Raw genomic sequence first — 25,352 nt, 5'->3', positions numbered from 1 at the left:
GTTCGTGTTCATCATAGAAGGTCTTTTGAGCCATTGTTTTTCTGGGCCATACTACACAATTTGTCCGTTGTTTATCAAAATGGTATTTATTTCAAATTGTTCTTTATTTAATTTTGACCCTTTTGCCAATAGTAGCGCCTTTCTTGCTAATAAAGTTCGAGCCTTCAGCCTGTATTGTGCTGTAGTAGACTCATGCTTTTTTAAACCATATGCTATTGCCTGCATATAAACTAGTAACCTTGCCGCTGTGTTTCATGAATTTGTGTCAAGAGTTATACAAATCACAACTGTAGTTTGAATGTACAATATCTGAATGTCATTGGATGATTGAGTCAGGATGTGGCGCCTGTGCAATTTTGGAAAGGGGGAAGAGTGAGTGAGGGAATAAGCAATCAAACTTCTGAAGGCACACACAGTGAGTTGACAACTGAAAGAGAAATCCATGGCGTCATCATTTGTTCGAAGTCAATTTAACTATCGCCATCTACTGAAGTTGTCCAGTCCCCGCTTCTGTCAGACCAATATACTTTATATGTTATACTATTACTTCTGTAATACTATTTATAAAATCTGTGTTTAAATCACGCTTAACTTGAAACAATTTTATGCTGTTTTTTTTCTGTGCACTAGAAAACATGTTTTTTTGTTGTTGTGGCACACCAAATAGTTAAATTTCTTGATACACCAACCACATAACAAAAATGTGTTGATTCATTACCTGTACTGATTCACCTCTTGAGCATCTGAGGATGCTAAACCATTGCCCAAAAACCAAGGAATGTGTGTTACCTTTGCCATCTCAGCCATACTTATCACCATAATGACTGACATTGTTCCACCACTGTGCTGACATCACTATTCAGAAATCTGTTTTGCCAACTTGAGAGGTCATCAAATTAGTGTTGACACACCACTCATAATGTCACGTTTGTCCTCACAGGCTCAACTTTTTCCATGACGTCCCTGATTTCCGAGTGCTTGCGTGCGGTGGGGATGGCACGGTTGGTTGGATCCTCGACTGTATAGGTATAACTTCATACACGCAGTGCCACCTTTTTGAAAATGTATCAAAATAGACATTGTACCACTCTAATTCTAGATGGCCTGCATGAGTGAGATGGTATAGCCAGAGTCATTTTAAATCCCAACAGCAAACTGGCTTCTCTATGTTGGATTCATAGTGTCTTTTAAGCAGTGGTGGATATCAGGGCCAACAAGGCCTTTACTATAGGCCTAAACACTACCAGAAGGACTAACTTACAGTCACAACGAAATTTAAAAGATTCGTACCATCCTTTATTCGAAACATTACACACACTACAATGTTTCCATTAGGTGTGGATGTGAGATTTTTTTGTCCAATCCGATTGCAGCCTCTACATTCTCCCATGTGTGTTTAATCTGGCCAGGGCCTTTAAATTTACTCATTGTGATAAATGGGGCTCGGCCGGGCAATGCCTTAAGAGATGATGTGGGTTCTCTGTGTGGGGGCAAAGGAGGTCGGGTGCGAAGGCTGCTGGGTGGGAGTTGCAGAATTTGGCTCTTCGGACATGGAATGTCACCTCTCTGTTAGGGAAGGAGTCTGAGCTGTTGCATGAGCATAAGAAGTTCCGGCTCACCTTTACACACAGCTCGGGCTCTGGTACCATTACCCTTTAGATGGGTGGGCACTCTTCGACTCTGGACTTGCCCAGGGTGAGAGGCACCAAGCAGGTGTGAGCATACTTCTTGCCCCCTGACTCGGTGCCTGTCCACTGGGGTTCATGTCTTGGACACTCAGATGTAGAGAGGGACGGAACTGTTAACTGATCACCACTCTGCATTTGGAGGAGCCAGTTGAGGTGGGTCGGCCATCTGATTAGGATGCCTCCCAGACGCCTCCCTCGTAAGGTGTTCCGGACACGACCCACTGGGAGGAGGCCTCGGGGTCGACCCAGGACACGCTGGGAAGACTATGGGCACTTTCACATTAGACCAAGAGGACCAGGGTCTGGTTGGAGAGCTACCTTGCAACAAGACTTGCAAATGACTTGTTGAAAAGGTTCAGGATTCACACTGCGCCAACCGTACTACCCTCCCACCTCTCCCTGCGGGAAAAGGAAAAAAACAAGCGAAAAATTGAGCTTCTGCTGCAGGTATTTGTTTCCTTCATACTGTAACAACAAAAAGTAAGTCACCAGCTTTGTCAGGTGTTTAATCCTTTATTTTTTAACTTGTGCAACACAACACGGTGACTGTCAGCTGTAGGCGACGCCAACAACTAGAAGAATGAAAGTGAATTTATCCCACCCCACTCTTCCGCATCTAACACGATGCGTTCAGGAACAGCATGCAAAACACGACCGCCACATTGGAACCCGATTATGTGTATCAAATGCAACTGCTTAGCGCAGCACAACAACATTGGCCATGGTTAATCGTCTGTCATCTTGCCATTATTAATTTTTTATAGTGTGCACGCTGTACCTCTGCTTCCAAGGACGCTCTATGTGTAATAACAGCTCCAGGCTGTGACGCTGTATACAGAGGTAGCAAAAGCGCACCCCTGAGACCAACGATTTTTGAGTGAACCAGAGTTCGTTTGTTATGTCCGAAGTAGAGTTCGGAAACACAGCAGACTATCTCTGAAAAAGAACTCTGGTCTTGTTTAAAACGGACCAAACAGTGTGAAAGTGCCCTATGTGTCCCAGCTGGTCTCGGGATCATCTTGGACGAGCTGAACGAAGTAGCTATGGAGAAGGAAGTCTTGGCTCTCACTGCGGCTCAACCTCAGATAAGTGGGAGAAAATGGATTGAATGGAGGCATGGAATTAATTTCCTTAGCCAATCAGATTTCAAATGCGCCTCAATACAACAGCATTTTTCTGCCTGCTAAATGGTTGGTAGAGAAAGCCAAATTAGACTTGAAAGACACATTTTTTAGCATTCTGTGTTCAATAATACGTTAAATGATCAACAGGTAAGTAAGGATTGTGTTTTTAATTTATATTATTTCATACTATACAGTCGTCATGTCATGTAAATATTTACTAATAACATTACAGGTGATGTGTATGGCACCGGCGTGTGATGTTTTATGACATTTTTGTACAGTATCAATTCCTTTTTAGGTTTTATAATTGGAAAGTAATGGTGGTGGTATAAATAGGTGGATGAAGTCAGGTAAATTCCCAATGAAGACCCAGGTACCAGATGCACAGCCAACTGCTTTCAAAGCCACTTTGTCCATACAATATACCTTTATTATGTGTAGAATAATGCAGATAAATGCAAGCTACAAGTGAAGTGATGTGGTCATCCAGAGTTACTGTATATGAATCTATCAAAACATATTTGTCATCCAGGTGATGGTTTAGCAATATATGCGTGAACTAACTTATTTTTTTATAATTTGCTTGATTTGTTTTATTGTAAAATATAACCTTATGCACAATCTTCTCCCTGCTAATGACACTAATAAATTTTGTCATTGAAAATCAGTTGGGAAAAAAAGTTTTTTTCTATCTTGTCTGTTCAGTCATTGGTGAGTAAATATGACAATAGAAATTTGTCTCTGCAGACAAGGCCAACTTTGCCCGGCATCCACCGGTGGCTATCCTCCCGCTAGGGACAGGCAACGACCTGGCACGCTGCCTACGCTGGGGGGGAGGTGAGACCCCAACATGCTATGCTACACAGGCAAAGTCATTACTTCAAGTGCAAACCATCAATCGGAAACATACTATTGAGCAGCTTTTTTTATGTGTTACCCCTGTGTTACTCCATAATTGGATTTACAATGAGCATCCCTAAAAGTTAATTTGTTCAGTAGTAAGGATGTGGTGGGATGCACATTTTGTCGCCAACAGTTTAAAAAAAAAATTGCAAGGAATTTTATGATCTAAGATGCACAATATCGTTAAAGTTTCAGAAAATCTGAAAAAAATCTCTACAGGTCAGCAGCAAGGCCAAAAACCAACATTGAATGTCCCTGGCATTTAACCACTGCAAGTTACTACGGTTAATCACTACATCCAAATCGACACTATATCTACATATGCAAGTTTCAACTCTACCATGCAAAGTGACTGCATCAACTGTACTGTATCAACAACATCCAACTTAATCAACTTCTCTGGCCCACACTTGAGATGGACTGACACAAATGCTTGACTCTGTAATGCTACATCGATGTGCATGTTTCGATGGTATGCGTTAATTGATGACACTATTAATGCTGAAGGGTAATTAGAGGTTTAGGAGCAATTCATGTTGGTATCAAAGCAATGTCTTTTTCAGGAACATTCCTATTTAGTTCAGCACAACAATTTACACACATTCTGCACATTACAGTAAGGTTTACAAAAGTGTGGCTTCGTATTAAAAGTGTGAATGCACTAAATTGTCATGCTAGCGGTGCAGACTGGTGTTCGGCAAACAAAAGCGGATGCACGACGTCTGTAAGCGGGGGTTTTCCGGGTAAGACGGACAAATTAAAAATAGTTTGGGGGCTTAATGCGCCATGAATCTGCTATGGCAGCATATAGACATATTGTTCTATCAAACACAACAGTTCTTTTGGCTTACAATACAGTAGTTTATTTTAAAGAGGGGAGCAAGAGCAGAAACTGCTTTTTTAGTCTTGTCTGTGTTTTCCGCCATATCTAAATGTGTGTTTTATTGTATGTCATCAGGATACGAGGGCGGCAGTTTGCTAAAGTTCCTGCGAGACATTGAGTACAGCATCGAGGTGGTCCTGGACCGTTGGAACATCGATATAGTGCCTGATGACAAGGAGGAGAAAGGTGACCCGGTCCCCTATAACATCGTCAACAACTACTTTTCTATCGGCGTGGTAAGAACATTTAATAACTTATAAGAAGTTTCACAGAGCCAAGACTAATATCTCAATAGATTTCATGACACAATTTCAGCCAGATTGTTGCCCGAGAGACTTTGTGGATCGTTGACTGTCGATTTTTCTGACTTGTTAATAGCAAATGGTTTGATCCGAGCAGAGCAGACGGCTGTTGTAGGTATGCAAAATGTTAGGGTGCACAAAGTGAGGTTGTTGGATTCATCGATTTTGAACTGAAATCGACTTTTCTGGTTGAAACGATGTTAAAAACATTCAAATTGGTATGTTCAAATTTCAGAACCGCACCATTTTGATTTATCAAAGCCGCCGTAGGTTTCTTTGCATTTCCGCTTCCTCCTATGAGAGCGCGTCATCTTAAACAACAAGAACAACAACAACCATGGCTTCCGGGGATTCTGCTACTTTTGCCAGCCAACTTTGGACACAAATTGCATAACGCCATGAGTAAGTGTGTTATCTCATGATGTACTTACAGCAGTACTTCTCAAATAGTGGGGTGTGCCCCCCCCATCCCACAGAAGGGCGAACAGCAATGCCGGGGGTGGCGCATGTGATGGGTGACAGTAGCCCTGTCATTTTCAGAGTGTGCGCAGTATTTTTGAACCAAACAAGAGCACAAAGAAAAGAGCACTGGAGATATATAGAGCTAAGACGAGGAAATATGACGAATCGTAGGTAACATTTGACTTCTAATACAGTGAAAACAAGGAAAGATCAGTCTGTTTATTGTTTCAAAAAATGTTTTTAGTGGACAGCAAGAAGCCAAATCACTTAAAACATCACTTAAAGACATTAGACCCCAATCACATTGATAAGCAGCTTGATTTTTTTTTTTCGGCGAAAACATTTCGAATATTGTCAACAATCGTCCTGCTTTGTCAGTGTTACATAAGTAAACCAGTGAGCACTGTTAGCGTCATATAAGGTGGCATACCGTGTTGCTCAGTGCAAAATAAACTCACACCATAGCAAACGAGCTGATACTGCCTAAAGCAAAAAAACTAGTGATGCGGATAATACATTTTTCAACCGATACCGACAATCGATAATTTCCTCCTCGCTCCAACCGATAATGTCAAGCCGATAATTCTATTAAAGGATTCATGTAAAATTTTAACGTATACACAAAAGAAAATATTACTGTGCAAAAATATAATTTATTGCTCTTTTTTTCAACATCAAATGTCAATAAGTAGTAAATTTTTATCTTATCTTATAACATTACTACACTGCAAAAACACACCTCCTTAAAACTAATTAAATTCCCTTGTTTTCAGTGTAAATCTATTGGAAACAAGTGAAATTATCTGCCAGCGCAACTGTATTTCACTCAGATTTCTTGAAGAAAAATTGCGAGCTGAAAATAAGATTAACAGCCTTATTTTAAGCAATAAATTATTACCGTATACTTAATCCTAAAAAAATTTGTTTTTCAGAAATGTTCTTTATTCAAGAATAGGTATGGTTCAAAACATTATTAGAAAGCAATTTTTTCTTGATTTAGGTGAAAAATGACAAATTTTTAAGCTGTCTGGACTTAAAAAGAACAAATGCCAATGTTTACGTACTTCAAATAAGTGGAATAATCTGGCTCATTCATCTGTTAACTGGTCTTTAACACTCAAAACAAGATGGGGAAATTTACTTGACTAGATTTAAGAAGAATGTTCTGATTAAGCCATCATAAATTTACAGTGTACGGAATGCAATACTGACTGGCTGACTTGCGTGAGTGTGGTTTGGCGCATGTTGATATTATCATCTAACCACTGTGCCGTCGTGATATGCATGCTTACTTGACATCACTTGTCCAAATGTCCGTGGTGAAACTGATGTGACTGCCATGTTTTTCATGAAGAATGGTGGTCGTATAAACCGCATTATTTTTTTATCCGGGGCTTTGGCTCTCAGGTCTTTCGGTAAAAAAACGTCTCTCGTCCGGCATCTCCTCCCGCCTGTGCCCTTCGGTCTGTCCGGCCGCCAAATTAGCACCCGCTGCAGGCCTCTGTCTGGCCGTGGTGCTCGCTAAGTTGAACTGTAGATGAGTGGCGGCAGCAGCTACACTCGTACCGGATATCTGCCCGCCCCGGCCGGCTCGCCGCGGCATATTCAGGGCCTGGCTTTGCTCCAGACGGAGGCGCGCACCTTGCGTCCCGTACACTGTGGGGGAACGCTCGAGCGTTCACCGGAGGTCCCGCTGCTGGGGAACCGGGCTCGGCCTGAATGCCCGCCCGCCCCGCCTAGGGCGAGGCGGCAGCCGTCTGCCAGACCAGCCAGGGTGGCGGGCTCCGTCGGAAGACTGCTACTTGTCTACTATCGGTCTTGTGCCGGTGATAAGCCTTAGATGGAGTTTATCACCCGCTTTGGGCTGCATTCCCAAAAAATCTGACTCCAGGAAGGCCATAGCGTCTCTCCATCGTCACAAGCCCCGTAGTTTAGCTTACTTTATGTGTGTTTACATTAGCTTTAGCATTCGCGCTAGCAGCAGCCTTGTGTTCATTCCACAAATCTTTGTGATGCAGCTTTAAAAGGCTGATCGGGTTAGTGGTGTTGAATGAGGATGCTTTTTTTCCGGCTCGTAGAACTTCTGCATGCATGTTGTGGAGATGGCGAGAGCGGGTTTTTTTTCACACACGGATAAATCCAGCCACGCTGGTGACAGAGCCGCAATGATCTCCAACTGCCTCTGTTGTGTAACTCCGCCTCCTCAATCCCTCCTCCCTCAGGGGCTTTAGAGGGGGGAGGGATTGAGGAGGCAGTGTGCTAAATTGGACAAAACTGCTTCGGTTGCGCACATTTTGTGGTTAAATCAAGTATATAATTATCGGATTGCATTATTGGTTGAATTTTTATTTTTATCTGGATTATTTGTGTGACGTCATAATTGCAATTATCGGCCGATAATTATCAGTAACCGATACTATCATGCATGTTTAAAAACAAAAAACAAAAAAAACAAATACAAAACTGTCCAATGACACTTTCCTTTTTGTTCTATTTTTTTTCCCATCAAATTGTTTGGCATATTGTCCTTATGAGTTAATGTTGTGAATCAATTTGAATTTATGATTATTTTTTTATTTTATTAAATTTTATTTTTCAGTATCAAATGGCCCAAACATGTGCCAAATATTTTTACAGTTTGGATGTGCCAATTTTTTATTTTTTTCTACAAACAAACAATGTTAATAAAGTTATACTTTATTTTAAGTTGGTCTATATTACTTTTTTTCCTTTAATATTAAAAAAGACACCCTATGCATAGGTGTACTTATTAGTTAATAATAATCCCTTTCAATCCCTTTCAAACCCTTACAAATGCACATCCTTGTCTTATTTCAGACTTTGACATGACTCACTTGGGAGTCATAACTAGTTCTTTTTGTTTTTGCGCTAGTGGTAGATGACATCGTTAATTCAGACTGCTCGTAAAAGTTGTAGAAGTATTTGTTTACTGAGCTCACGCTACCTGGATGCAGACAAAGAACTGATCTTGTAATTGGCTGATTGGTGGAGGGCGGAACATCCGTTGTAAACACAATAACAACTTTTACGGACTGACGATCGACTTTTTAAATGGGAAAATCTCAGTTTAACGAAGAACCGTGGCTGGACGTTTCTTTAATGTCCGTTGAAATATTAGGGGCATTTAATAAACTACAAAACTGCAATTTCAGGAGAAATTACGACGGGTCTAAGCGTTGGTAGATACAGATCTGTCAGGTCACTTCCTGTTGATTTGGGGATATTTCAGGGACACGTCCTGCTGATATCAGGTCACTTCCTGTTGATTTGGGGACATTACAGGGGCAATATGAGCTCACTTCATGTTTATTTACAGACATTTGGGGGACATGTCCTGTTGATATCAGGTCACTTCCTGTTTATTTGGGGACATTTGGGGGAAGCGTCCTGTTGATATCGGGTCATTTCCTGCTTATTTGGGGGCGTCCTGTTACATGGCTGTCAATGGCATCAACTTACTTGAGCGCCAGTTGAATGTCATGGGCTGTAATGGTAAGTTTTTGGTAAAAAATCACAACCAGTTTTTCTGCCATTGAAAATGAATGGGAAATTTGGAAGTACATGGCCGTCGATGGCATGGACGTGCATGGCTGTCAATGGCATCAACTTACTTGAGCGCCAGTTTAATGTCAGTTGGTTGTCATGGTAAATGATTAAAAATCACAAGGACCTATGTTTTCTTGCCTTTGAAAATCAATGAGAAATTTGGATGTAAATGGCTGTCAGTGGTATCTCCTTATAAATTAATTGGACAGTTTTTGGCGAATTTTGGGGGAACCGGAAGTTTTTGGCAAATTCTGTAGCAAACGTTTATGCCCCTTATTGCACTGGAACCTTTGACGTGTAAATTATGTGATTTGGTCAAAAATTGTAAAACTAGATACATTTTGAAAATTTCTTTTTTTTAAAAAAAAAAACCTCCGGGAGTCATTCGAAAAATTCCCTGCGTCGTGCAAAAATTCCGGTCATTTTGACATTCGAACGGCGTAAGTCGGTCAAATGGTTTGGGCTGTGTGGTGCGCCGAAGAAACGCAATTAAAAAAAAACAGCAATTTTACTATCTGGGCCTGGCATCTAATAATTGAAGTGTATTTCTTACATATGATTCCTTTAATGTAACATTTTGACGATAAACAAAAGGCAGACGTATTAATGAGTATCTCCCTATTTGACAACTTTCATTTGTGGATTCAGATGGTTGCCAGGTTACTGTTACCGTGCAACACATCTCCTTATTGGCTCGTGTTCCAGGGAAGTTAGTGGTCAAACGACTCTAGTACGTTTTTTATGGAGTTGACGCACACCCTCACACATGCATTTATCTTCAGCATGGTCAAACGCTCATGTGTTGCTGCACATGAATAGTGGAGCATCACCATGGCAACGCAGCAGCTGTGGACACTTACGTGAATGAAGCCTCAGTCGTGGACAACCACCGCACACACTAGCTAACTACTAGTATTAACTAACTAGCTCTTTATAAACTGACTTGGGATATAGATCACAAACTAACTGGATATTTGACTAATTTGCTAGTTAACCTTATGACAAAATATGTGTAAACTAGAAACTTTACAACAGGTTGTGTAACTAATTGCCAACCATAGACTGATGCTATGGATACATCATTAAATTATGTTAAATATATGTTAAACTTTTTCACATAAAAATATTTAGCTTAAACACTCAAACTAAAAGAAACACATTTTAATATCAAAAACATATGAAGCACCAAATAAAAAATACAATAATTCAGTGTTATTTTTTGCTTTTTTTTAAAATTTAAAGTAAATCAAACAAACTTTGTCTAGCCATAGCCTATCAGGTTCTTTTTCTAATCTAATGAAATTTCCATTTAACTGACCAACAAAAAATGAGAATATCCCTCATTTAAAATTAGAATTTTTGAACTATTAACATTTGCTGCCTTTGGGTAGAAAAATCAATTAAGTTTTACAAACGGGACAAACATCTGTCCTTTACCTTGGTGAACAGATCATCTGCTTCCAAAGACGGACGGTTGGGGCAGGCACATGACAGTGATAGACAGACCGCGTCGCACCTGGGAAACGAACTCCAAAGTAAAAATGCATTATTTTTCATTTGCATAAGACAGCCGGGAGTGTTATTATTTGAAGGGGGGCAAGATTTAATATTTCTAGTTTCGGCGAGAACGTGGTGAGCGAACGATCCCAAAGCTCCGGAAACGGCCTGTCCCACATACAAAATGAATGGGTTTCCTCGCTGCAAGCTGGGCACTGCTGTTGCTCATCTGAATAGCCCTTTATGCCCGGTGCACACAAGGCACCATTGGCGTTCCGCACAGTGTTCGGATGGCTCCCGAGAGTCTGTTTATCGCACACCAAGCGTAGTTGGCAATGCTACGAGAAGAAAACGAGTTTCTGAAATTCACTCACAGTGTGCCGCCATATTTGCTGTAAGAAGAGTGCATGCGCAGTGAGTGTGTAGGTGCAGGAGTGTTGATGGATTGGGCCGAAATGGGCAGTGTGATTGGGCAGGAGACTGTTCTGATCTAGCAACCCTGAGGTGGAGCACGCTGTTGGATCCTGATTTCTATACAGTGGTACCTCGACATGCGATCACTTCGACACACGATCTTTTGGACATCCGACGTAAAATTTGACTCACCATTTGTTTCTACATCCGACGACATGCTCGAAATACGACGATATGACCGCGCCGCAGACGGGCGCACCGCGGATTTTCTTGTCAGAGAAATCAACACAGGTTCCAAGAAGATTAGTGCAGGTGGTTAAAGGAAAAAGGTGACGCTTACCAGGCTGAGTCCCAGGGACGAAACCCCGAGGCGCAGTGAAGGTGAGGGCCGGCTTTCGGCAGCCGGCCGCATTGGGGAGCTAGCCTGAATGCCGCCAAGCAAGAAGCCAGGTGGCTTGCTGGAGAGCCAGCCTGAAAGCCGCCGGGGAAGAAGCCCCAGTCCGCCCCGATGAGGGGGCTCTGTCCCTGCGAACCGAGAACTGCGGCGCTTTCGGGCAATTTATTTCAGAACTTGTGCAACATAACACGCCTACTGTCCGCTCTAGTTGACGGCAACGACAAAACATTAAAAGAGAAAGTAAAATCTCAGCTGCACCTTTCTTACCCTGTGACGTCAGTCACGTGGCGCGTTCAGGTACAGCACGCCACATTAAAATCATTATATTATTACAGGACTTATTATTAGTAATATTATATTATTCTGATTTTTACTTATTATTTATTTGTTTTGCTATGTGTATTTGCCATTTGTAATAGTACTAGCAATATTTATCAGGGATTTAGTGTAGGTTTTCGGGCTGTGGAACGAATTAATGTAATTATAATGTATTCTTATGAGAAAAACCTGCTCGACCATTTCGTCTTACAAACAAGGTCCTGGAACGAATGACCTTCGCATGTAGAGGTACCACTGTTCTTAAGTGTTGATGGTGCACACATGATTATAACGGAAATACTATTTCTCTTGCGGACCGTTGCCAAGTGGCTCCCGGTCCATGGACCGATGGTTGGTGACCGCTAGGCTAGATTGTCACATCCCTACTAGTGTCCACTGGCATACCAGGTGCTATGAGAAATCTTCTAAGCCTTAGTGTCTGAACTGCAAAGGCAAATTTATGTTAATGTATCCCCCGAAATTGTAAATGATTAACAAATATATTTTATATTTGGCAGTACTGTAAATGAATTTTGTCTTGCATTAAACAGGACCAGATTTAACAGTCGTAAAGCAAAAAAACAAAAAAATTCTACAGAGTATTTTATAGTGGGTCAAAATTATTTTTCGAAAAGATCATGTGACGAGCACCTCAGAGATGGTCCTTTTCTTTGCTGAGCCAAAACAACACCTGGTGAGGCAAGATAGGTATTCGGAATTTCTTTAAACCTAAGCTTTTAAAGCTTCAACATCAACTGATCTTGAACCGAGGATTGAACACAAACAGTGTCAAGATGAAAAAATTAAAAAATAAAATATATATATGGCAGAAACACAAGACGAGGCTGAAAAAGCAGTTTCTGCTTTTGCACCCCTCTTTAAAATACACTGCTGTATTTTAAGCCAAAAGAACTGTTGTGTTTGATAAAACAATATGTCTATATGCTGCCACAGCAGATTCATGGTGCAATAAGCCCCTGAACTGTGTTTAATTTGTCTGTTTTACCCTGGAAACCCCTGTTTACAGATGTCGCGCAACCGCTTTTGTTTCAACTTAACCATAAAAAGAAGATAATTGTATTTATTATTCGAAATGTCTGTCATTTGTAGCTTAGAATCATTTATTAATGTCTAATATTTAGTTTAAAAAAACAACTTTAAAAAATTATTCACTCGCATATTTTAAACTTTTAAACAAATTACGTCACAATAAAAAAATTGGCGTCTGTAAAAAAGTCACCGATATCTACCTCATAACTCTCGGATAATTGTATTTGTTTTTTGTTACTGTTGCATTTTCCCCAATATTTTTGATAAATAATCGATCCAAACAAAGAAAAATTGAAAAAAAAAAAAAAGTTTAAAAGGGTAAATATATGAAAAAGAACATCTCGACCACTCCTCGATGTCTGGGATTTCTGCATGACGACCCTAGTTATATTACCATGTTTCACTCATGAAATCCCCCAAAAATCCGGCTGTGGCCATTCACATCTGTTTCTTGACACTCGATGATACATGCTACATGGAGTTTTTGGATCGAAACAAGGTAAGTACGCAATAATATCACGTTAAAATCATGGCGTCTTTAATTCTGCTCTCGCATCCTCTCCCCTCCAGATAGGGTTTTGCTCTTTATTTATTTATTTATTTATTTTTATTTTTAATGCCCTGCTGTTCAAAATTTTTATTCCCCCTTAAAATTGAGATTTTAAGCTTTCCAATGGTGTATCTCACATGCATATAGGACAATTTTGAAATTTGGCCAAATTGGGGGTCTCAGAGCGGAACTTCAAGTCACCTGAGTGTTTTCCACCATATGTGTATATATATATGCTGCTGTAGTAGCACTCCATTAACACCCTGTTCTCCGTCCTGCTCCATCTGTGTCTTGTTCCAGTAGCCCACTTGACATCAGGTTGTCCAACACCTGACGCGAACCTTGTTAACTCGGGCGACGTTCGAGCCGGTATGGCTATCATTGTTCCGCTCATTGTGAGGTATAGGCATATATCATGAAGGGCCTTGCCTAAGGAGCCACCTGGATATCACTATGCTTGAATGGGGGGTTTGAACCCCCGACCTCCTGTACTAAAGTCAGCGATGTTACCACTGAGCTTTTCAGCTGATAAACTAAAAGGTCTGCCACAACCAAATACCTACAGAGGGTGAGGCAGGTCCTAAAGAGTCAGCTGAATGGCAAGAATAAGATCCAGGCCATTACCAGCCATTACCAGTAATCAGATACCCTGCTGGCATCGTATCCTGGCCACAGGAAGAGATGCAGGCTACCGACATCAAGACAAGGAAGCTCCTTACAATGCACAGAGGGTTTCACCTTAAATCCAGCATCCTGAGGCGCTACACAAAGCAGAAAGAGGGAGGCCGAGGACTAGTGAGCATCAGAGCCACTATCCAGGAGGAAACTACATCCCTCCAAGAGTACATCATGAAAAGGGCACCCAGTGATTACCTACTCGGTGAATGCCTCAGGCAACAGAAGCCCAATAAGGAGGAGGACCCTGAGGAGCTACCATGGAAGGACAAGCCCCTGCATGGTGTGTACCACCGACAAATTGAGGAGGTAGCTGACATGGGAAAAAAATACCAGTGGCTGGAAAAGGCCGGACTGAAAGACAACACGGCGGCACTGATCATGGCAGCACAAGAACAGGCCCTTAACACAAGAGCAATAGAGGCTGGGGTCTATCACACCAGACAGGACCCCAGGTGCAGGCTATACAAAGAGACCCCTGAGACAGTCCAGCACATCACAGCAGGGTGTAAGATGCTAGCAGGCAAGGTATACATGGAACGACATAACCAGGTAGCAGGCATAGTGTACAGGAACATCTGTTCCGAGTACGGACTAGAGACCCCGGAGTCAAGGTGGGCGACACCTCCGAAGGTGGTCGAGAACAATTGAGCCAAGATCCTGTGGGACTTCCAGATCCAGACAAACAAACTGGTGATATAGTGGTGGTGGATAAACATCAGAAGACAGCAGTAGATGAAGCAATCCCGAGCGATAGCAATATCAGAAAAAAAAGAACACGAAAAGCTGGAGAAATATCAAGGGTTGAAGGAAAAGTTGGAGAAAATGTGGGGAGTGAAGGCAAGAGTGGTGCCAGTTGTGATCGGGACACTAGGGGCTTTCCAATGGATTTTCCCATTGGCAGTGTATCAAATACTTGTTTTCCCCACTGTATATGTATATATATACTGTATATATATATATATATATATATATATATATATATATATATATATATATATATATATATATATATATACATATATATGTGTATATATATATATATATATATATATATATATATATATATATATATATATATATATATATATATATATGTATTTATGTATATGTATACACATACATACACATACATATATATAGCCCCTTTCAGACTTAACTTCCCGCTAAATTCCCATATAATGTGATGTGGGAGTTGCTCTCAGTTGTCAAGGCTGTCATACATGGGGAGATGTAACAGGAATTTGGATACTTTCAGACTTGTCCCGTGTTGGCGTGTTGCCGAATTGTGCTCTCTGTGTGGGGAGGGTGGGGGTTGGGATTTTATAACCCGGATATTATGTCATTTTTGGTTGGTATCGACAACAGAATAAACCACAAATTTCCAAAGATGGACAATGGATTGTCTCTTTCTCAGCTCTAAGATCCAGTAGCAATTTAATTATTTTATGTTTCCAGTTTAAATTTGCTATCTTTCCAGTTTGCTGTTGATAATTGCGATATTTGTTTACCACTTTTCGTCATACTGCAAAGAAAGAGGAAATAACAATCAACCCACCATGATATTTACATCATCAGCCTTTGTGCTGTGACTCGGGAATTAAACGGCTGCTTTGACACATGCCTCGTCCCGGGTAAGTCCCGCACATCATACTAGGATGCGACCCGGTTAATGTGCGTGTCATCTCCGTGTCAGCCGACCTGGGAAATTGCTTTCAAACATCCCGGGATTTAACCAGAGTTCAGCGTATAAGTTGTTAATGTTATTGCTGACACTGCATTTCCAGGGTCATCAACATTTTTTGACCCCCTCCCACGAAAGTGAAACTCCGCCTATGGTTCTTGATTATATCAGTAGGCCTTCTGTATTATACTGTCTGTGATATTTGTTTTGTGATGAGCTTTAAGGTTTATCTATTCATAAAATGGGTGCCTCAGATTAAAACAAGTGGGAACCAAATGGGAGATAACCAGGTAATCATATATTAGTTACTGTAATTACTGTCCAAATAACAGCCTGGGTGACTAAGTAGCGATATTAAGTGTATCTCACTAAATAATTGCTTGGCTATGGTATTTAGTCAGATTTTATGATGAGTCATCAACATGGGATCTTTAGAGCCAACCATCTGTTGTTATTGTTTTTTGGTCTTTTTTTTTTTTTTTTTTTTTTTTTTTTACATCCTGTGTGTCCCCAGTATCATAGCCTAACTTGAAAAAAAACCTGTACAGGTCATCGTAGAAAAAAAAAATGCTAAAGGAGAACATCATGTGCACTGGTAAAAGAGGATGCACTGTGGCGATGTTACACAATTGCCCTCCCACTGATGTCTGTATGCGTGCCAGACTGAACACACAGCAACTTTGTCTATGACTGAATTATGTCATCTGGTTGTTTTCCTCCAAAAACACATTAATAATCACAGTTCACTCAATCAATGTGGAAATTTGTTTGTTTGTAAGATGTGTTCTAACGAGCAACGTCACTCTTGCGCGTCGGAAATCGTCTCCACAACAACACAGAAGGCGAACAGCAGAGCCAAGAATATGTTCCAATCCGCGGTAAAATCAGTTTTAAATGAGCAAAAACACATCGACACAAGTCATTGACAACCGTCTGTCTCGCGCTAGCCATGTTAAATAAACTTCTCCGTTCTCCGCTCGTGCCGCAGTAGAGTTGTCGCTTTACCAACGTCACGTCTGCCCGTCGCTGATTGGTCCACTCTGCTGTCTGTTTGCTGTGGTTTGCTCCGCCCTGGGAATTTGATCCGGGGCAAGGTCGCCATACTCAATCGCTGAGTCTGGAGTTCCAGGCTAATTTTGACCCATTATGAAATATTTTGTAGGATTTTTTTGTAGGATTTTTGTAGTTTTATTGCTGTACAACATTTATAGACAACATTTTAACGGCGAGGTCATTATTTTAAAGGGGAAGTTCAGAATTTTTGACATTAGGCTTAATCCTCGAGTTTGCGGGGGTTTAATTAGTCGTTGGAGTTGATTTGAATAAATTCTGTTCAGTTTGTCAGTTATTTGTTAGTTTCAGGGCTCCGAAGTGGTTAAGGTAGTGCGAGTTAATGGTGGTTGAAATAAACTCCATCGACTAATTAAACCCCCGCTAACTCAAAAATTAAGCCTTATGTGAAAAATTCAATTCCATGCGATGACGTTTTTCTGTTGTTATTTTTATGTTGAGGCAGCAAAAGGAGAAAAATTTGTAAAAAATAACTGATAAGTTACTTTTAAAGTAACTTAGTTACTTTGATAATAAAGTAATCAGTAAAGTAACTAGATTACTGTTTTGAGGTATGGTCAGTAGTCAGTAATTAAATTACTTTTTCAAGTTATCTGTGACAACACTGGGTAGGAGATCCATTTGTTTGACCGCATGTGTATATTTTTTATCAGCTTTTGCACTTTGCTGTTTTTATGCTATAGCTGTATTGCTTTGGTGGCATCTTAACGCTGGGGAAACAATATGACCATTTCTAGGCAGTCATGGGCTTGTTCCGGGGGTTGATTACTTAGATTTTTGTTATTCTCAGTGCAGCTCAGTTCGTATGACATACAATAGTTTTCACAGGCGCAAGCCATCTAACGAACGACCTAATTAACTTATTAATTATTGTACTTATTAAGTTAGTGATATAGCTGGGCAATTAGAGGGGTTTAAAAAGTCACAAGTCTGAATTTCTTTGCCCATATGCGACACAAATCTGATATTTTCATGCAGTATGAACTGTTCAATTCCAATTCCAATTTTTTTTTTTTTTTTTTTTTTTTTTTTTTTTTTTTTTTTTTTTAGTCAAATCCCACCGGGGCCACTTTCATACAGTATGTGGATTTAAATCGGATGTGGTGGACAAACGAGCAAAAAATTGGCATCTTTGGCATCTGGATACCGCACGTAAAGCTACCAGGTTAAAATAAATGTTTAATCACATTTTGTAGTGTATAATACAGTGATACCTCAGCTCACGAACATAATTGGTTCCCAGAAAGTGTGTGTAAGGCGAAAAGTTTGTCTTCCGACCATTTATTTCCCATAAGAAACCATTAAAATGAGAATAATCCGTTCCCAGGTCCCCATAAAACATAATTTTCTACTAAATAAGCCTTAAAACTACACTAAAATATACCTTATTTTCTTTAATGTCTTCTTAGGCTTAACACTAGCCTGTGGTTGGGTCTTTTTCGGTCCCATAATAGCAAAAGTACACTCAATATGGTCCAAAATGTCTATCAAACACAAACCACGTCCGCACTCAACGAAAGGGAGGGGACGAACTGGGACGCCGTGAGCGTGCGTCAGCTTCTCGTGGCGCTGTTCGACCGTGTGGTTTGGTTCGTCCGCCGAAAACTAGTTCGTCAGCAGAGACTATATGCTCGCGAATTTAATGTCCTTGAGGCGAAAAGTTCGTGAGCTTAAGCGTTCGTGAGCTGAGGTATCACTGTATTTAAAATAAGCAATTATTAGATAATTAAATATGAGATAAAATTGTCAAAAGTCGCCACAAATGCCGGACGGCCGAGGGACCATGCTTGCTTCGGTAAACACTGCAACACGTGTCGCAGTGACATGCGACACTCTCCCCTCATACTGTGAGTCACATATGTTTGTGCAATATGAACAGCTACACAAAAATATTGGAATTAACAAAAAAATTTGAATTGATTATCACGCCCTGTGTGTGTGTGTGCGTGTGTGTGTGGGTGGGTGGGGGTGCGTGTGTGCGTGTGTGTGTGTGTGTGTGAACGAAGACTTAATCTATTGAGCAAAACACTTAGCCTACATTCACACTGCAAGACACTTTCTTTGCCCATATGTGACAAATATCTGATTTTTTTAATGCGGTATGAACGGTCCAATTCCTATGTTTTCAAATCCATCCTGGACTCATACGTACGTGGCTAAGAATCGCACATCTCGCCGACACGTCTGCACAATGAGTGCAAATTCACATGAATTTGAGCGGACATAAAGCGCGTGTTCTTCATCACCGAGTAAAATGCGTCCAAACTGTTCAACAAAACAAACAACAATGGCGGAGGAAGGCGCAGGACATCATGCCCAACTCCCAAAATTGCTTATCAAAATACTGTATATACATATATTTTTAATATCAACTTGTGTTGACATAGCTTGGCAAAAACGTAATAAATATACTCTACTGTATGTCAAACCAAGGGTGACAGATCGCAGTACCTAGTGGGTGCCATGACGACAGATGGCCGCCTATCTGGACACCTAGGGAAACCAGCCGCTGTGATTCAGCCCACCACGTCACTATGGGAGGCTTTCCAATCTGCTTGGCTAACCTTGTGTTTCAAGGTTTGGGTGCCATAGTGACATCAGGCTTAATCTGAGCGTTTCCACGGTTACAGTACGTGATGCTGACTTGGCTAAATGGTGTGGAGCATGTGGTGGGCTTGTCCAAGTTGTGCTAGTGTTTTTTATTCTAGTTGTCATTCTGTGAAAGCAAACTTTTATTTTCCTCCGAGGATTAAGCCTGTTACGCCTTTCCACAATTCCCTTCAAAGATGATAAGATCCACCGAATCACTATTAAAAAAATCATTTATCAGGAATTATTTGACCGGATACCCATTCGTAGAGGGGGGAAATATGAACTTTTCCTAATCGAATAAAAAAATCCACCAGTAATAAATTGATTAGCACTTAGCTAACACCCATTACATTAGTTTTGTTCCAACTGATCCATAGATATTTTAACCAATGAGGTTTCTGCTGAAACAAGAAGCACCTAACTGCAATCAAATGATTGTGCTTGCAAGACACCAGATTGGTGAAAAGGTTTCCTCTTGATGGTTGGAACGAAAACCCGTACCCACTGCTGCCCTTTGTGGAATAATTTGCCCACCTCTGGTCTACAAGGACAATGGCAACTTGATGATGATAATACACACTCAGCAGTAAACATAGTACAATATTTTCAATTAAACCCACCAAAAGGCCACGTGTCTAAAAATAAATAAATAAATAAATAAATAAATGCTGTCCGAGTGTTTAACACTGGGAAGTCTGGTGTGTTTTGGGCTATGCTGAGAGTCAAGGCAGAGCCATTTGGCAAATACTTTCCAAGGTGACCAGTCTGCTGCCTACAATTAACCTTCTATAGGCGACGAGCGTCTAATAAATACCAAATACTGACAAGCAATGCCAAGTGGGTGTGCTTTAGACTGGAAGAGGACACTCGCCATTCTGAGGCCAATGCAAAAGTGAATGGCATGCTAACACGATAAGTTACATTTGGCGTCTGATGATCACTCAGCCATAGACTTCATAATGTATTGACAGGACACAGGGCGCTGGGCCCATTCATAGGGGGCCTATGTCCATAAAAGCTGACCGAGTGGAAACACAGATAAAGAGCTTTTTCCTTTGAAAGTTTTTATGAATAATTGCTGAAATCCCTGAGTTTTTTATAGATATGAATATAAAACAATTTCGATTCTTGGTTAAAAGCAACAAACAAAAAAAACAGTTAACAGTTATTTTACGTAAATATTGCAAAATATGAGGCTAGTCAGAAAGGAAATTCGCGGCAGCCATATGTAAACAAAGAGCTTATTCCATTGAAAATACTTGTGAATAAATGCTTAAATTCTGGAATTCTTTAGATATGGACGTAAAACAGTATCGATTCTTGGTTAAAAGCAAAAAAACATGCAGTTAGCAGTTATTTTACGTAAATATTGCAAAATATGAGGCTAGTCAGTAGAAAATTCGCGGCCGCCATATGTAAACAAAGAGCTTTTTACGGTGAAAATTCTTGTTGATGAATGCTTAAATCCCTGAATTCTGTATAGATATGGACGTAAAACGTGTAGTTAGCAGTTATTTTACATATATATTGTGAAGTATAATGCCCTCTAGCGGCTATTTTCTCACATTGATTTTTTTTCTCAACGTTTCAAAATGCATGAATGGTACGAACAATATAATAATTTCCTTGAATTCTCGAATAAATCATTCCTGAGACAATCCTTCCTGTTTGTATGCGTTACAGCTTTTGAACTTTTTCTACCTAAATCCGGTGTTGGATCCCTGCATGTGTTGACGCACTGCGACCGACTGCAAATAACTGAAGCGGACTGTAGGGCCACCCCCTACTTGAAGGCATTGCGCAGTGGCTGACGGGTTTGACCCGTCAATACAATTATGGAGTCTATGACTCAGCACAGACCTTTAAAGGCTATAGCAGCATTGCATATTCCCTCTCGCTAAGCTAAGAAAAGAAATCTTACCATGTTTCCAAACAAGCAAGATGGAGCATAGCCTAGCTTGAGATACATCCTAAACTCCAGTGAGGAGAGTGAGGGAGCGACGCAGCACATCTCATATGAGTGACATGCCCAAAACCCTGCTACGATGCAAGTTGACGTACTCCACGTACAATATGAAAATGTTGCGCATTCTGAACATATGACAGAAACTGTCGCTTTTTCGTCTCCTCAGACAAAAGCTGGCATTCTTCTTGTTATGCTCTAGTCACCCAAACCACGTTTTTAGCTTGTCATCGTCATGAAAAAAATGTTTGTGGATGAAGTATCTTATTGTCATTGTTGACGAAAACAACACTGCTCAGAAGAAAATCCACCATGCTGCCGTCTTGCGAGAAAATAATGAAATTGCATATTGTCATATGTCGAGACAAATGACAGGTCAAATTTTACGTCGGATGTGGAAAGGATTGTATGCCAATGCGTTCCTATGTCTGGGCGCCAATGTGTGCGTTTCGCTTTACAGTAAACTTTAACTGGAGAGTTAATAGCCAACCTAAACTGAGGAAACCTCCTCTCTTTTGGAACTGCTATTTGCTATCTGTCAGTAATATAAGTGAATTTAGGCCACAATATTGTTACTTGCATACAAACTGTTATAAGACATATTCATTAGATGATAATGTTATTATTATGACTTTGAGAAGCCAAAAATCGAAATCTCGATTGAATTTCAATTAAATGCTCTCCCTATGGCACACAGTTGCGTCTGAGCTCAACTGAACTGAGAAATTAATACTTCAATTAATGACATTCACAAATATTATTTGGTAAATTAATAAAGTAATTATACACAATTCTACTTAAGTCCTATCTCCCATTGCACCCAACCAAATGGAGAAAAAAAAAAAATGCTCAGTGCTTGTTGCATTTGTTGGATTATCTCTCTGGATATTATCATTAATTTTAGCTAATGTAACTTTGACTTTAGTGGCTGAGTGATTAACACTGTTGCACGGGTTGCGTGGGAGACGTCAGGAGGGTGTATGCGCATGCGCGCGCGGGGAAAAGAGAGCCCGCGCCGGAAGGCGAGAGAGTCTAGCTACGTTGAGGCAGTCGGACGTTATGTGTGTGCGCAGCAATAAACGCCACCCGTTATAAAGAAATCAAGAGCAGCCATCCTCTTTTTTCCACCTGTCACCTCACGAGTCACGCGAGGGAGGTAACACTGGCGACCACGAAGGGACCGCCTCACGCTGTGAATAATAGCTGGTAGACACCGCAATCGACACGATACGAAGCCATATTCATTAGCCGCTGCGAAGCTAACTTATCATGGCGGCCGTTCGCGCGCGATGCGAAGCTTGTGGGCAAGGATGCAAATGCTCCGATCGCTACACGCATTGTCCAACTGCCCCCAATGCTGCTGAATGGATTGAGAGCATTATTCAAAGTAAGACTGCGGCCAAATGCAAACATATAAACCCATTGGCGTGCGTAGCGAGTTGCGCTAGCACACATGCTAATGGGGAGGAACTGTTTACCCGGCCGCAATTTTCCCCAACTAATCCATTTGCTGATGATGTATATCAGGCTCAATGGCACAGCATGGCCTATCACTCGCCCACTAATGTGCCCAAAGGACTTAAAGATTCGAATCCCTTTTCATCTGCCAATGTGGGGCATTTTGTGCACAGTACACCAATACCTATTAACGTGTGCAAGCAAGATGAGGCAATGGACTTCCAGCAGACCACTGCATGTTATCAACAGCACACGTCAAAGGGAAAGACTGGGTGCGTGCCCCGGCGGCTCTCCTCTGATAGCGAGGAGGACAGCGAAGCAAGAGAGCGGATTCCTACTCTACGTCCTGGCCAGTACGATGGCACAACACCATGGAAAGAATTCCTGCATCGTTTTGAGGGCTGCACGGAGGCAAATTATTGGTCAGAAAGGACAATGACTACGCAGTTAAAATTCTGTCTCGTTGGGGCGGCGGGGGCCATCATTCACCGTAATCCTCGCTCATATCAATGGAATTACCGCCGCCTAGTGGACGAACTGGAATCTGCATATGGCCCTTCATCTGATCATGCTGCTGCCGTCGCTCTGGAGCTCCGGCAGCGGGTGCGTAGACCGGGAGAAGCCCTGCACGTCTTCCGTGATGACATTTATGGGCGAGTGGCGGTCGCTTATGGTGACAAGACAGAGACTGAACAAGATTCCATCGCTGTTGAAGTTTTCACCAACCGTTTGGGGGATGCAGACCTTGTTCAAAAGTTGTTGGAGAAGCGCCCACCCACGTTGGCCATAGCATATGACCTAGCCCGTCGACATGAGATCACAAAAAGGGCTGCGTCTTATGTTACCAGCACCATGCAGTCAGTCACCCGTGGCGCTCCTGGGTTTCGGCCCCGCTCTGCTGTCGTACGAGAGAAGGACAACGACCCGGCGGCTGAAGATTTTTGCTCAACCAGACATTCCACCCGTTCACCGGCACTAAGCGCCCCTTTAGCACCCAACCAACGGGATGACAATAAAAGTGGGGGAGTTCGCTGCCGGAATTGTCAAGGTTGGGGCCACGTTCAGAGGCATTGTTCTTCCCCTTTAAAGTCTGCCAAAGCTTCGGCCTCTGATGGTGCACCTGGTGGGGGTCGCCAAACCACTGTCCTTCATCTCCAGGCACAGAACAGAGAAATGTGCGTCGCTGTACACTTTTACAACTCAAGGGTGTGCGCCGTGCTGGACAGTGGTGCTCGGAGAAGTGTACTGCCATTGCACTATTACGATGCCATTCAGCCCGACGTGCGGCCCCCATTGCGACCGTCCACCGTCGATACATTGATGGGTGTGGGACCCGAAAATGTTCCTGTTTTGGGTGAGGTCCAGCTAACTGTAAACATCAATAACCGGGAAGTGGACATTTATTTCGTGGTGGCGGACATCACCGGCCACGAGGTCCTTTTAGGTCATCCCTTTCTTGCCCAAGCAGAAGCCCGCCTTGATTTCGGCCGTCACCGTATTATCTTGTTTGGCGAAGAGGTGCCCTACTACTAGCCTGAAGCCAGTTCTAAGTCACAAGCTGTGAGAGTAGCAAGAACTGTCATCATTCAACCGGGGTGGGAATACATTGTTAGAGGTGAAGTAGAACCCGGTGCGGAAGGCCAGAGTGACATGATGCTTTGTCCCACCAAGGGGTTCATCGAAAAGCACAAAGTGCTCCTCGCTAGGGTGCTGACTGCTACCCGACCATCTAACGCTGTTCCGCTACGCCTCTTTAACCCAGGTAGTAGTGCTGTGACCATCAAAGAAGGGTCCATCGCTGGTATCCTCCAGCCGGTGGTGGCCATTCAGCCGGCCGGTATGCTTCGTACCAGCGAAATTGTGACTTCGACTCCGGTGGTCCCTCTCCACCTGCAAGAACTTTATACGCAGAGCTCGGTTGGTCTCGGGAGGGAAGAGCAGCTCCAGCTCAAACACTTGCTCTGCGCCTATGGACACGTATTTTCTACCGGGCCGACTGACCTTGGCCGAACCAGCCTTGTCCAGCATGACATTGTAACCCTTCCAGGTGCCCCAGTCAAACAGCCGCCGCGGAGAATGGCAAGCGAGAAACAACAGCACGCTGACCAGCAAATTCGCGACGGCTTGGAGAGTGGCGTTGCCCAGCGCAGCCACAGCAGTTGGGCCTCGCCAATAGTTATGGTACGCAAGAAAGATGGGTCATACCGCCTCTGCATTGACTATAGAGCCCTTAACGAGCGTACCATAACCGACGCATATCCGTTACCTCGTATACAGGACACGCTGGACACCCTTTCAACAGCTAAGTGGTTCAGCACTTTGGACCTTGCTTCGGGCTACTGGCAAGTGGAGCTGACCCCGCGGGCACGCCGAGCCGCCGCCTTTTGCACCAGGTCGGGCCTCTTCGAGTGGAACGTCATGCCGTTCGGCCTTTGCAACGCCCCGGCGACCTTCCAGCGCCTGATGGACCGTGTCTTGGCTGGCATGCAGTGGGAGACCTGTCTGGTCTATCTGGACGACATCATAGTGCTTGCCAAGGACGTGCCGGAGATGTTGCAGCGTTTGGGCCAAGTGTTTGACCGACTCCAACAAGCTAATTTGAAGCTGAAACTGAGTAAGTGTTGCCTTTTTTCGTCAGCAAGTTGCTTATCTCGGCCACGTGGTGTCCGAAAAAGGAGTGGCCACCGACCCCAGCAGAGTTCAGCAAGTCCAGATGTGGCCCACGCCGACTTCAATCCACGAGGTTAGACGTTT

At 42.3% G+C, this 25,352-nt stretch overlaps 1 protein-coding gene across 5 annotated transcripts in view; it reads left to right on the top strand.

Annotated features, from left to right (window-relative positions):
* Positions 1 to 25,352, top strand: part of LOC130926713 (diacylglycerol kinase beta) — a 273,453-nt gene that overhangs the window by 114,611 nt on the left and 133,490 nt on the right. For all 5 annotated transcript variants that reach the window (XR_009066272.1, XM_057851809.1, XM_057851807.1 and 2 more), the window contains 3 exons: positions 941 to 1,026; positions 3,560 to 3,649; positions 4,674 to 4,834. Coding sequence is in view for 4 of the 5 variants with exons in the window: in XM_057851809.1 (XP_057707792.1) it covers positions 941 to 1,026; positions 3,560 to 3,649; positions 4,674 to 4,834 (337 nt within the window). In the remaining variant the exon portion in view is untranslated. The remainder of the gene's footprint in view (positions 1 to 940; positions 1,027 to 3,559; positions 3,650 to 4,673; positions 4,835 to 25,352) is intronic.

The sequence above is a fragment of the Corythoichthys intestinalis genome, chromosome 12 (assembly GCF_030265065.1).
Source record: "Corythoichthys intestinalis isolate RoL2023-P3 chromosome 12, ASM3026506v1, whole genome shotgun sequence".
In the NCBI taxonomy this organism is placed as follows: domain Eukaryota; kingdom Metazoa; phylum Chordata; class Actinopteri; order Syngnathiformes; family Syngnathidae; genus Corythoichthys; species Corythoichthys intestinalis.
This window is presented reverse-complemented; position numbering and strand designations above follow the sequence as displayed.